A 13394-nucleotide genomic window follows, 5' to 3' on the forward strand; every position below is an offset into this window, starting at 1 on the left:
AGCACATCCTTCATACACTTCTCTGGAATTGAAATTTAGTTCAAGACTTAAGTTTAAGAGTTGGCAAGACATCACAAAAACAGATCTGGTACGTAGGCTAATTGTTGCTGGGGTTTGGAATGTTGAGCTAGAGTCAGCTTGGGGCTGATGTAGTTTTACCACATAAAGTTTAAAGGGAATATTAAATGATTGTACATTTTGATGAGAGGAATGAAGAATCCTCAGTGCTCAGATGAAACTCCTTGGCCTGCACTTGAAATACATGCATGCAACACATCTCCCAATGGATTTTTCTTCATTTGTGTGACATTGAATTCACGTAATAGATAGAATATTCCAATTGTTCACGATTTATATTATATTCCTGGCACATGGGTCCCTTTTCTTGTAAGAAAATTGCTTCAAAAGGAATTGCTAAACATGGTTATCAATTTATGTGTTTCCCTTGAGAGTTAGGCTTCACCGCACCTTGAACAAATTCTTATCAATTCCCAAATCTCATCAATATTCTAAAAGAAAAAAGGGAGCATCCATCCTTCAGAAACGTCTGAAATGGAAGTTAAGTTTAGGACCTGCTGTAACAATCACCGGCTAAATCTTTTTCATGTATTCCACATTCTTTTAACTAAATTACCTTTGAAGTGGAAATGATTTTACCAATTTGAATAAAACCACCCGTGACAAGCCTGTGGAGAACGAAGAAAAGGAGGACTTGTCAGTTAAAACCACTTTAACAATAGTGACAGCTTAGATCTGTTTGTGTTTGTATTTGTATTTATTACGGATCTCCATTAGCGGCTGCCAAGGCAGCAGCTACTCTTCCTGGGGTCCAACCACAATTGACATACAATAAAACAATCCATAACACAACACCTTATTACACACTACTCTACCATAACATATTTACAATACAAAATCAATAATACAGCAAAATAACAATATCAAAATGTGTGTGTGTAGAGTGCGTGTGTTAGTATGTGTTTGCGAATGCTGTGTGTGTGCCTGTGTGTGTGTGTGTGTCTCTTCACAGTCTGCGCTGTACCAGAATGTGTAGTTTTATCTGTTTTTTCAATCTGATTTTACTGCTTGACTGAGTTCCATGATGTGGAATAGAGTTCCATGTAGTCATGGCTCTTTCCCAAGTCCCTCCTTATGGCACCTGACCACACTACTGAACAGTAGTCCAGGTGCGACAAAACTAGGGCCTGTAGGACCTGCCTTGTTGATAGTGCTGTTAAGAAGGTAGAGTAGCGCTTTATTATGGACATACTTCTCCCCATCTTAGCTACTGTTGTATCAATATGCTTTGACCACGACAGTTTACAATCCAGGGTTACTCCAAGCAGTTTAGTCACCTCAACTTGCTCAATTTCCACATTATTCATTATGAGATGTAGTTGAGGTTTAGGGTTTGGTGAATGATTTGACCCAAATACAATGCTTTTAGTTTTGGAAATATTTAGGACTAACTTATTCCTTGCCACCCATTCCGAAACGAACTGCAACTCTTTATTAAGTGTTGCAGTTATTTCAGTTGCTGTAGCAGCTGACGTGTATAGTGTTGACTCATCCACATACATAGACACACTGGCTTTACTCGAAGCCAGTGGCATGTCGTTAGTAAAGATGGAAAAAAGTAAGGGGCCTAAACAGCTGCCCTGGGGAATTCCTGATTCTACCTAGATTCAGTTTGAGAGGCTTCCATTAAAGAACACCCTCTGGGTTCTGTTAGCTCAGTTGGTAGAGCATGTCGTTTGCAACAGCAGGGTTGTGGGTTCGATTCCCATGTGGGGCCAGTATGAAAAAATAATAATGTATGCACTCACTTAACTGTAAGTCGCTCTGGATAAGAGCGTCTGCTAAATGACTAAAATGTAAAAATGTAACTCTTTATCCACATTATAGCAGGGGGTGTAAAGCCATAACACATACATTTTTCCAGCAGCAGACTATGATCGATAATGTCAAAAGCCGCACTGAAGTCTAACAAAACAGCCCCATATTATTATCAAGGAGACGTGTGCTAGAAAGACACGGTAAAGAAGCAGATAGTCTTTAATGCTACTGGTCACAGTGGCTGTAGAGGACACCCTCTGATCATAAACATCTCCTGCGGGGAGCTAGCCCACCTCCAGGGCCCATAGGGCTCCGGTAAAAAGTAGTGCACTAAATAGGGAATAGGGTTCCATTTTGGACGTAATCGGTGTGCACGCTGAACACAGTAATTCGATTTTTCTCTAACTGGAGTTGATTCACGTCAGGTTCGTCTGGTATGGTCTGTATGTCAGGCAGGTAAAGTAAAGTTGAGGTTCATGTGAAGTAAAGTTGAGGTTGATGTAAAGGTTGATGTAAAGTACAGTTGAGGTTCATGTAAAGTATACAGGTGTACTGTCGTGGGTGTGTCTACAGTGTTAGGAGGAGCAGTGTTCTGCACGTTTGTGCTGATGTGTTCTCTTCTATTGTCTTCCACAGCTGATGGGTGGAGAGTTGAGGTTCATGTACCTCTGTGGAAACATGCTCCCGGCTTCCCTGCGTGTCCACACAGCCCCAGTGGTGTCAGACGGGCGGTGGCACCACGTCCTTCTGGAGGTCAACGGCACCGTCCTCAGACTCACCCTGGACCACGTTCACTCAACCCAGGTCGTCCTCTCTGAACCCTGCCATCTGATGCAGCCCCATGGGGCTCTGATCCTCGCTGGCCCCCCTGGCCCTGGTTCTTCTCCCACCACCACCACCTCTAGAGAAACCCAGGCCATGGCCCAGACCCAGGCACAAGGCTTGGCAGGATGCCTGGACGGTATGGAGCTGAATGGGGAGCCTATCAGGACAGCGGAGGATAAGGAGTGGAATGGGCCTGGGAGGAGGAGGGTGTTTGGGGTCTACCAGTGCTGCGTCAACCAGGTCAGGATGAACAGCTGTGCCAGTAACCCGTGTCTGAATGGAGGAACCTGTGAGGAGGGATCAAATGGAGGTCAGTTTCTTAACCTTGGGATACTGTATCACTCCCCAATAGTGTCAAAGTCTACAAACAGCACAAATAGCATACTGTAAACCTTTACCCACAACACAAATAGCATACTGTAAGCCTTTACCCACAACACAAATAGCATACTGTAAGCCTTCACCCACAACATTCAAGGTAGCAACCAAGCCTACAGGTTTAGAGAAAACGTCAGTGTTGTTTATTGATATTTGTTCTGAGATGTAACTATACTTATGGTACATTGTCTAGCATCCCTTCAACAACAACTGATTTTTACCTCTGCGAGGGTGGACATTCAATCACCAATATGGAATACAATGTTGAACAAACTACAGTGTTTGAACAGATTGGAGGAGTCATCTAGTCTATAAAATATTATCATAATTGTTCTACGGGGAAGTTCAAATAGAGTACTTAGGTGCAAACTGAACAACCAGGCCTCACAACAACTGGATGTAACCAAACTTTCTTTACAAAAATCTCTACCCTATATTCCACTTTTTGAAATAGTTTGTATCCTATCCTTCATTAGAATCCCTCTGTTGTTAATGAGAGAGTAAGAGAACTTTCATGGTGTTCTAGAACTTTGACCATCTTCAGTAGGCTGATCTCTCTTCCTGTTTATATGTTGATTTACCCTCCAGGGTTCCGCTGCAGCTGTCCAGAACCCTTCAATGGCCCTCGCTGTGAGCTGGACAACAACCCCTGTGCCTCCCAGCCCTGCGCCCACGGTGGGGTGTGCGTGCCAAAGAGTCAAGGTTACATCTGCAACTGCCAACTGCATATGGCTGGAAGCAGGTACAGTTGAAGTCGGAAGTTTACATACACCTTAGCCAAAAACATTTAATCCTAGTAAATATTCCCTGTCTTAGGTCAGTTAGGATCACCACTTTATTTTAAGAATGTGAAATGTAGTAGAGAGAATTATTTATATAAGCTTTTATTTCTTTCATCACATTCCCAGTGGGTCAGAGGTTTACATACACTCAATTAGTATTTGGTAGCATTGCCTTTAAATTGTTTAACTTGGGTCAAACGTTTCGGGTAGCCTTCCACAAACTTCCCACAATAAGTTGGGTGTATTTTGGCCCATTCCTCCTGACAGAGCTGGTGTAACTGAGTCAGGTTTGTAGGCCTCCTTGCTCGCACACGGTTTTTCAGTTCTGCCAACACATTTTCCATAGGATTGAGGTCAGGGCTTTGTGATGGCCACTCCAATACCTTGACTTTGTTGTCCTTAAGCCATTTTGCCACAACTTTGGAAGTATGCTTGGGGTCATTGTCCATTTGGAAGACCCATATGCGACCAAGCTTTAACTTCCTGACTGATGTCTTGAGATGTTGCTTCAATATATCCACATAATTGTCCTTCCTCATGATGCCATCTATTTTGTGAAGTGCACCAGTCCCTCCTGCAGCAATGCACCCCCACAGCATAATGCTGCCACCACCGTGCTTCACGGTTAGGATGGTGTTCTTCGGCTTGCAAGACCCCCCTTTTTCCTCCAAACATAACGATGGTCATTATGGCCAAACAGTTATATTTTTGTTTCATCAGACCAGAGGACATTTCTCCAAAAAGTACGATCTTTGTCTCCATGTGCAGTTGCAAACCGTAGTCTGGCTTTTTTATGGCGGTTTTGGAGCAGTGGCTTCTTCCTTGCTGAGCGGCCTTTCAGGTTATGTCGATATAGGACTCGTTTTAGTGTGGATATAGATACTTTTGTACCTGTTTCCTTCAGCATCTTCACAAGGTCCTTTGCTGTTGTTCTGGGATTTATTTGCACTTTTTGCACCAAAGTACGTTCATCTCTAGGAGACAGAACGCGTCTCCTTCCTGAGCGGTATGACGGCTGCGTGGTACCATGGTGTTTATAATTGCGTACTATTGTTTGTACAGATGAACGTGGTACCTTCAGGCATTTGGAAATTGCTCCCAAGGATGAACCAGACTTGTGGAGGTCTACAATTTTTTTTCTGAGGTCTTTGCTGATTTCTTTTGATTTTCCCATGATGTCAAGCAAAGAGGCACTGAGTTTGAAGGTAGGCCTTGAAATACATCCACAGGTACACCCACACCCGTCGCTATGGGCGGGCCATAGGGGGCCGGGCCCGCCCCCAAAAATGCTTGTGCCCCCCCCCACTTGAGGGAATTTATTATTAAATATACGTACTGTAGGCTAATAATAACTGTGCCCTGCCCTCCCATGCATTTCATATGCCCCCCTTAAGTCTGAGGTCTGGCGACGGGTCTGGGTACACCTCCAATTGACTCAAATGATGTCAATTAGCCTATCAGAAGCTTCTAAAGCCACATCATTTTCTGGAATTTTCCAAGCTGTTTAAAGGGACAGTCAACTTAGTGTATGTAAACTTCTGACCCACTGGAATTGTGATACAGTGAATTATAAGTGAAATAATCTGTCCGTAAACAATTGTTGGAAAAATTACTTGTGTCATGGACAAAGTAGATGTCCTAACCGACTTGCCAAAACTATAGTTTGTTAACAAGAAATTTGTGCAGTGGTTGAAAAACGAGTTTTAATGACTCCAACCTAAGTGTACGTAAACTTCCGACTTCAACTGTATGTATCTCTCACACAGCAATCCCTCCCATCCCTGAAGCCTCGGTATTAACACACTGTTAGCTTTCCCCCCACACACTTCTCCGATGACGACGTCCAGAAATCAACTTAATTTACAAGATAATTAGTGTTTGCATGTTGAGGACAAAAAGACCCACACATTATTATACCACCTTCTAGTGTTGACGTTTCTCTCAGCTTTAAGACCTCCCCACCTACCATATAGTACAGTTGTTCTGATTCTTTAAGTCCTCCCCACCTACCATATAGTACAGTTGTTCTGATTCTTTAAGTCCTCCCCACCTACCATATAGTACAGTTGTTCTGATTCTTTAAGACCTCCCCACCTACCATATAGTACAGTTGTTCTGATTCTTTAAGTCCTCCCCACCTACCATATAGTACAGTTGTTCTGATTCTTTAAGTCCTCCCCACCTACCATATAGTACAGTTGTTCTGATTCTTTAAGTCCTCCCCACCTACCATATAGTACAGTTGTTCTGATTCTTTAAGTCCTCCCCACCTACCATATAGTACAGTTGTTCTGATTCTTTTTGGTTAGTCATGGAATGTTACCAATGGCGTGCTCCTAGTCTCATTGGTTCAGGGACTGATTAAGCCTAATTCTGCTGTTTGTCCTCTTTCCTTGGAAAAGGAACTTCAAGGGAAAAGCCTAATTTCCGTTCTTTGCAAGATAATGGACAATAAAGTATTCTTCTTCTTTAGGTGTCAGAGCCTAATCGACAGATGCTCTCCCAACCCGTGTCTAGGAGGGTATAACTGTACCTTTTCTGGGGGCTCCACCCACTGCGACCCTCTGCCCCAGGTATTGTGCCATGCTAAACTACAGTACCCATAATGCTCTGTGTATCTGGTTTTAGTAGGTGTAGGATGAAGTTGCCCTAGACCAGGGGTGTCAAACTCATTCCATGGAGGGCCTAGTGTCATCTGTACCAGGTGAGGGGATTCCTTTACTAATCAGTGACCTTTTTAATTCATCAACCAAGTACAAGGGAGGAGGGAAAACCCGCAGACACTCGGCCCTCCGTGGAATGAGTTAACCCGCAGACACTCGGCCCTCCGTGGAATGAGTTAACCCGCAGACACTCGGCCCTCCGTGGAATGAGTTAACCCGCAGACACTCGGCCCTCCGTGGAATGAGTTAACCCGCAGACACTCGGCCCTCCGTGGAATGAGTTAACCCGCAGACACTCGGCCCTCCGTGGAATGAGTTAACCCGCAGACACTCGGCCCTCCGTGGAATGAGTTAACCCGCAGACACTCGGCCCTCCGTGGAATGAGTTAACCCGCAGACACTCGGCCCTCCGTGGAATGAGTTAACCCGCAGACACTCGGCCCTCCGTGGAATGAGTTAACCCGCAGACACTCGGCCCTCCGTGGAATGAGTTAACCCGCAGACACTCGGCCCTCCGTGGAATGAGTTAACCCGCAGACACTCGGCCCTCCGTGGAATGAGTTAACCCGCAGACACTCGGCCCTCCGTGGAATGAGTTAACCCGCAGACACTCGGCCCTCCGTGGAATGAGTTAACCCGCAGACACTCGGCCCTCCGTGGAATGAGTTAACCCGCAGACACTCGGCCCTCCGTGGAATGAGTTAACCCGCAGACACTCGGCCCTCCGTGGAATGAGTTAACCCGCAGACACTCGGCCCTCCGTGGAATGAGTTAACCCGCAGACACTCGGCCCTCCGTGGAATGAGTTAACCCGCAGACACTCGGCCCTCCGTGGAATGAGTTAACCCGCAGACACTCGGCCCTCCGTGGAATGAGTTAACCCGCAGACACTCGGCCCTCCGTGGAATGAGTTTGACACCTGAGCCCTAGACGCTGATCTTGTGTCAGTTTAGCATTTTTCCACTAATGGTGTTTTGGTAAAGCCAGGGCCGGCTCCAGGCATAAACGACAGAAGCGGACACTTAGGGCCCCAGGGCCCCAGGGTCTCAAACTTCTTGTTGAGAGTAGAATAGTAGAACACACAAGGTGCAAGTTTCACATTTGGTTGTGCATCAGCAGTTTTTCTATTGTTATGTCAGTCACTGACAGTCACTCAACGAGCCATGTCAGCTAACAATTTTTAGATTAGTAAGTTAGTCTAGCCAGTTACTTGTAGTCATCTCCGAATACCGACCGGGCACACTGGGCACGTGCCCAGGGGCCCTGACCTCCAGGGCGCCCCCATTGATTGTGTTAGTCACTCAGATATCATTAACATGGCAGAATGTGTAGAATGGACTGACATTTTCTTTAAAACTGCTAAAATGTCTCTCCACCCCATGGCAAAATGGGTAGAACTGCAGAAAACTTGCTTTAAAATTGCAACATTTTGTCTACGCCACATGGCAAAAAAAATTTAAATTGCAGGAAATAAACATTACGATTTTTTTTTTTAACTCCGCCGTCAAGAGTGAGTCCTCATCAATACAGGTGTCCGCCGGGCTGGGCTACATCGAGATCGTGGAGATCTGTGCCAGCTTGACGGGGGTTTTCTTCCTGGTCGGTGTCTTCGTCTGCGTCTACAAACGCTATGTCCAACAGAAGAAGAAGCATGTCTGTGTTCAGGACTCCAACGGTTACTTCCAACCCAGTCTGGCCAAATCCATGATGGCCGACACTCCAGAGGTCAGCCCAATAGAGATGAGCACGCTGATAGGTTCCGGTAACGACCTGGATAACAGTCCCTTCAGGTCTCTGAGGCCTCACAGCCAGATGGACCTGGGGCTGGGGTCCCAGGTAAGCCTAAGGGCCGGGAAGCAGAAGCCACAAGGGCCTGTGGTGTGTAGTGTGGCCCCCATCCTCCCTACTCCACCTTTATCCATCTCTGACAACGAGTCCCTCAGGAAACACCACTGGGATCAGGACTATGAAGGTGAGTTAATTGAAAATTAATTATATAAAAGTTAATAATCCCCAGAGGGGAAATTGGAGTAGATACCAGCTGTCTGAGTTGTTAATTGATTGATAACTGTGGTAGTAGCGTACTAGACATGCCTTGCCGGTCTTCACTTTATCCCAAAATAAGTGACAGCATTTAATTGACATGACCGATGAGACACACAAAAGGTAAAGTGTCTGAAGGTGAATGTGTCATGATTTAACTGGATTTGAACCCAAATGCAGACAACTACACCGAGCCAGAGAAGGTTTAACAGGTTTATTTACAAAGTTCAATTTGTCCAGGTTTCCAATAATAGGGGAAGAGCAAGTCCAGGTTTACAGGGAGGGTAATAGATCCAGGTTCAGAGCAGGTGTGGTACCGTAATGTCCTAGTGTCCGTGGTGAGTCCAAAAGGGAGGTCCGGTAGTGGAAAGCAGGATGGTGGTGGCAGGAGTGAAGCGGAGGCAGGAGTCAGGTTCCAATAATATGGTCGTCTTGACTATGATCTGACGATGAGTGGCAAGTTTGACCGGGTCTTAAAGGCTGAGGTGATTATGGTGAATGAGCTGCAGCTGGAACCCTGACTCCCGCACACCAGACTTCACTCCTGCAATCAAGGACAGACAGAGGGGAGGGGGAGAGCAGAGAGAGAGCTACCTAGCAGCAGTAGGCCTAACAGGGAGAGGGGAGGGGGAGAGCAGAGAGAGAGCTACCTAGCAGCAGTAGGCCTAACAGGGAGAGGGGAGGGGGAGAGCAGAGAGAGAGCTACCTAGCAGCAGTAGGCCTAACAGGGAGAGGGGAGGGGGAGAGCAGAGAGAGAGCTACCTAGCAGCAGTAGGCCTAACAGGGAGAGGGGAGGGGGAGAGCAGAGAGAGAGCTACCTAGCAGCAGTAGGCCTAACAGGGAGAGGGGAGGGGGAGAGCAGAGAGAGAGCTACCTAGCAGCAGTAGGCCTAACAGGGATAGGGGAGGGGGAGAGCAGAGAGAGAGCTACCTAGCAGCAGTAGGCCTAACAGGGAGAGGGGAGGGGGAGAGCAGAGAGAGAGCTACCTAGCAGCAGTAGGCCTAACAGGGAGAGGGGAGGGGGAGAGCAGAGAGAGAGCTACCTAGCAGCAGTAGGCCTAACAGGGAGAGGGGAGGGGGAGAGCAGAGAGAGAGCTACCTAGCAGCAGTAGGCCTAACAGGGAGAGGGGAGGGGGAGAGCAGAGAGAGAGCTACCTAGCAGCAGTAGGCCTAACAGGGAGAGGGGAGGGGGAGAGCAGAGAGAGAGCTACCTAGCAGCAGTAGGCCTAACAGGGAGAGGGGAGGGGGAGAGCAGAGAGAGAGCTACCTAGCAGCAGTAGGCCTAACAGGGAGAGGGGAGGGGGAGAGCAGAGAGAGAGCTACCTAGCAGCAGTAGGCCTAACAGGGAGAGGGGAGGGGGAGAGCAGAGAGAGAGCTACCTAGCAGCAGTAGGCCTAACAGGGAGAGGGGAGGGGGAGAGCAGAGAGAGAGCTACCTAGCAGCAGTAGGCCTAATAGGGAGAGGGGAGGGGGAGAGCAGAGAGAGAGCTACCTAGCAGCAGTAGGCCTAACAGGGAGAGGGGAGGGGGAGAGCAGAGAGAGAGCTACCTAGCAGCAGTAGGCCTAACAGGGAGAGGGGAGGGGGAGAGCAGAGAGAGAGCTACCTAGCAGCAGTAGGCCTAACAGGGAGAGGGGAGGGGGAGAGCAGAGAGAGAGCTACCTAGCAGCAGTAGGCCTAACAGGGAGAGGGGAGGGGGAGAGCAGAGAGAGAGCTACCTAGCAGCAGTAGGCCTAACAGGGAGAGGGGAGGGGGAGAGCAGAGAGAGAGCTACCTAGCAGCAGTAGGCCTAACAGGGAGAGGGGAGGGGGAGAGCAGAGAGAGAGCTACCTAGCAGCAGTAGGCCTAACAGGGAGAGGGGAGGGGGAGAGCAGAGAGAGAGCTACCTAGCAGCAGTAGGCCTAACAGGGAGAGGGGAGGGGGAGAGCAGAGAGAGAGCTACCTAGCAGCAGTAGGCCTAACAGCATGATCTGGAGATATAACAAAGCATTATTAATACCATCCTCCTTCTCACCTTGTCCTTTAGATCACAACAATGGAGGTTACTCATCCATGCATGAATGTAATCCATTATCAGTTGTGATACATGCAGAGCATGTGGTGGTGAGCAATAGTCTGGTCAGGCAGGCAGTTCCTGCAGAGGATAGGCGCCAAGGTGTTGAATTTTAATAGTTTTTTCATCACTCGGGAGGTTATAACACCTTACCTATAATGAGTTTAAGGACTTTTATAACCGACAAGGACACTTTGAACATTGGTGTGGAGATCATCTTAAAATAAAGGTGTTTATACTGAAGGACTAGAGTGAATGATAATGAGTGTATCTCTCTCGTCTCCCTGCCGTGCAGTCTACCCTGCTGATCCTGACTACTACGGTCGACCTACCCCTTCGGTCCAAGAGTACCCCCAGGTCCAGGAGTTTCCCCAGTTCGACATTGTGGAGGACACCTACGGTTCTGTAACTGAATCAATAGACTCACGTAGAAACTCTCGCTGCGGCGGATTCCCGTTTCCCCTGGAGCGCTCTGACCGCCGCGCTCCCTTACCCCCCTGCTACAGTAACCAGAACCTGGATGACTTCCTGGGGCCTGACGGTCTTCCCTTACCCAGCTCTCAGTGCCCCAACGAGTCCACTGCCATCAGTTACTATCCGACGCAACATGCGCACAGCATGGACAATGTGTCGTCAGGCTACCGGCGCCTCAGCATGCGCCTCAGTGTTGCCATGCCGTCCTATGCTGACTGTAACTCCCCTCCTCCTCCCCCTACACCCCAGCAGGCTGGGCATGCAGGATGGAACTCTCGCTGCTACAACGGTTCTGAGATGGTGGGGAGCGACTATGGAAGCTGTGAGGAAGTCATGTTCTAGAATGTTTTAGAGTGTTCTAGTCTGGAACCCAGTGAAACTCAGTGAGAGTTACAGATACAGTTCTCCCTATCAGAGGTCTTTCAGGGAGAGACTGCAACGTTCTATGAAAGATTTGAGCCTTGAACATTCTATGGGGTGAATTAATTATATTCTCTAGTCAATTCTTAGAATGTCGCCATATAATGTGATTCATTGGCATCTAAGTGGGCTTGACATTCTGTAGAGTAAATGAAAGAGTCATTCACCTTTTCTTCCTCAGGGTTGAACAGTATTGCAGGATTTCTATCTGAAACTATTACAACAAGGTCTTGCAACAAAGATGTTCTGTACTAAATGCTGCGGCAATATCAAACACTCACTCATCTAGACCACTCTCTGAGGGAGAGAGACTGGCTTTGTATTAAAAAAAAACGAATTCCCATAAGAATTAATGTCTACATTTCATGCAGGAAATAGCTACATTTCATACAATAATAACAACCATATAACTAAAAAGATGTTGCATAGAGTAATACAGTTTCAATGGATGACCTCACCATTCAGTACAGTATGTATGTAGTCATATGGAATGCGTCTCAAATGGCACCCTATTCCCCATAGGTCCTGGTCAAAAGTAGTGCACTACATAGGGAATAGGGTGCCATTTGGGATATTGTCATATGTGGCAGAATAATGAAGGGGACTGGATCCTAACAGTAAGAATAAATCCATAAATGAATTAATAAATGGGTAATAAATATACATCAATATTACATGTGTTTGTCGTAAAAAACAGATTGTCTATTCAATATAACTTTTAGCACTGATACTGCCAATTGTTAATAGTACATAGTGTGGAAGTATTGACTTTGATCTAAAACAATATATAATATCGGAGTTGTAACGGTTGGTGGTATTCGGTTGTAATAAGTATTTTGAGTCCGAACACGTCAATGTGGTATCTAATCTGGAAAACCAGGGAATTATGGGGAAATTACCAGAATTTTGAAACCCTAGGGGTTATCATGATATCCCAATGTGTTTATATGTGCTGTGTATGTATGTGCTAGTCCAATGAGTTCACATGAATGTATTTTTGTGTGTATTATTTCTGTATCAATGTGTGGGTGTATGAAGTTGTTTCTCTGTGAGAGATTTTAAGTCATGCTTTATTCCCATTTTGTTTTCAACACTGTAAAGATGCCATAAATAAAATATGATCTTATATTATTAACAAAGTATATGTTGTCAGTATTTATTTTAATACTTGTATGTGTAATGCACCGATGCTGTTGGATTGATGTCTATAACGTCTATAACATGTACATGCAATACCAGTGGTGACCACAAGGTGACACAATTTGATGATGTTACAGTAATTTCCTTTATTACCAACGTAACGCTCAACAATGCATTATCATATTGGTAGAATAAAACTCCCTTCTCCTTCAAACATGAGGCTCAATGTTCTGTACAAGGGAGGGGGCCTCAGCAGACCAAGTTAATACTTCTCATCAGACATGTCTGTGGATCCTGGCTATTGAGCTAATGGATGTGCATTATGAGAAAAGAGGCTGGAGGCAGAGAGAGAGAGAGAGTGGGGGGGGGGGGGGTGAGAGAGGTGAGAGGTGTGAGAGAGAGACAGAGATTAAGAGAGAGATTAACAGAGATGAGTTGTGAGTCAGCTACAACTAAAGCAGGTAGAAGACCCATCTCATCTCCAGCCTTGTCTGTTGCAATTCACCAACCTTCTGACAGATGAATGCTCTTATGACATTCTTTGACAGGCTATCTGATGAGGTTTATGCATTTCCTACCTAAGGGCTGTAGGATTTCCTTAGTGAGTATTCAGAGCCACGGGTGTCCCCGTGATTAAGGCTAGGTCATTTAGAACTAAGACATCACACTACTTCACATTCTTTCTACTGCAGCTGAAGCTCTGAGGCTGTGTAGCTTGTGTCCCAAATGGCACCCTATTCCCATAGGGCCCTGGTCAACACTAGTGCACTATAATGGACACTAG

General features: G+C 46.4%; 1 protein-coding gene across 1 annotated transcript in view; it reads left to right on the forward strand.

The window, feature by feature from the left end:
* Positions 1-12603, forward strand: part of LOC311108017 (protocadherin Fat 2-like) — a 76295-nt gene extending 63692 nt beyond the window's left edge. The window contains exons 24-29 of the mRNA XM_084150652.1: positions 2473-2971; positions 3628-3781; positions 6295-6394; positions 7994-8456; positions 10872-11824; positions 12029-12603. Of these exons, the coding sequence (XP_084006778.1) occupies positions 2473-2971; positions 3628-3781; positions 6295-6394; positions 7994-8456; positions 10872-11392 (1737 nt within the window). The 3' untranslated portion in view covers positions 11393-11824; positions 12029-12603. The remainder of the gene's footprint in view (positions 1-2472; positions 2972-3627; positions 3782-6294; positions 6395-7993; positions 8457-10871; positions 11825-12028) is intronic.
* The last annotated feature ends 791 nt before the right edge of the window (positions 12604-13394 follow it).

Source organism: Coregonus lavaretus (genome assembly GCF_964263955.1).
Source record: "Coregonus lavaretus genome assembly, chromosome: 32".
Classification (NCBI taxonomy): domain Eukaryota; kingdom Metazoa; phylum Chordata; class Actinopteri; order Salmoniformes; family Salmonidae; genus Coregonus; species Coregonus lavaretus.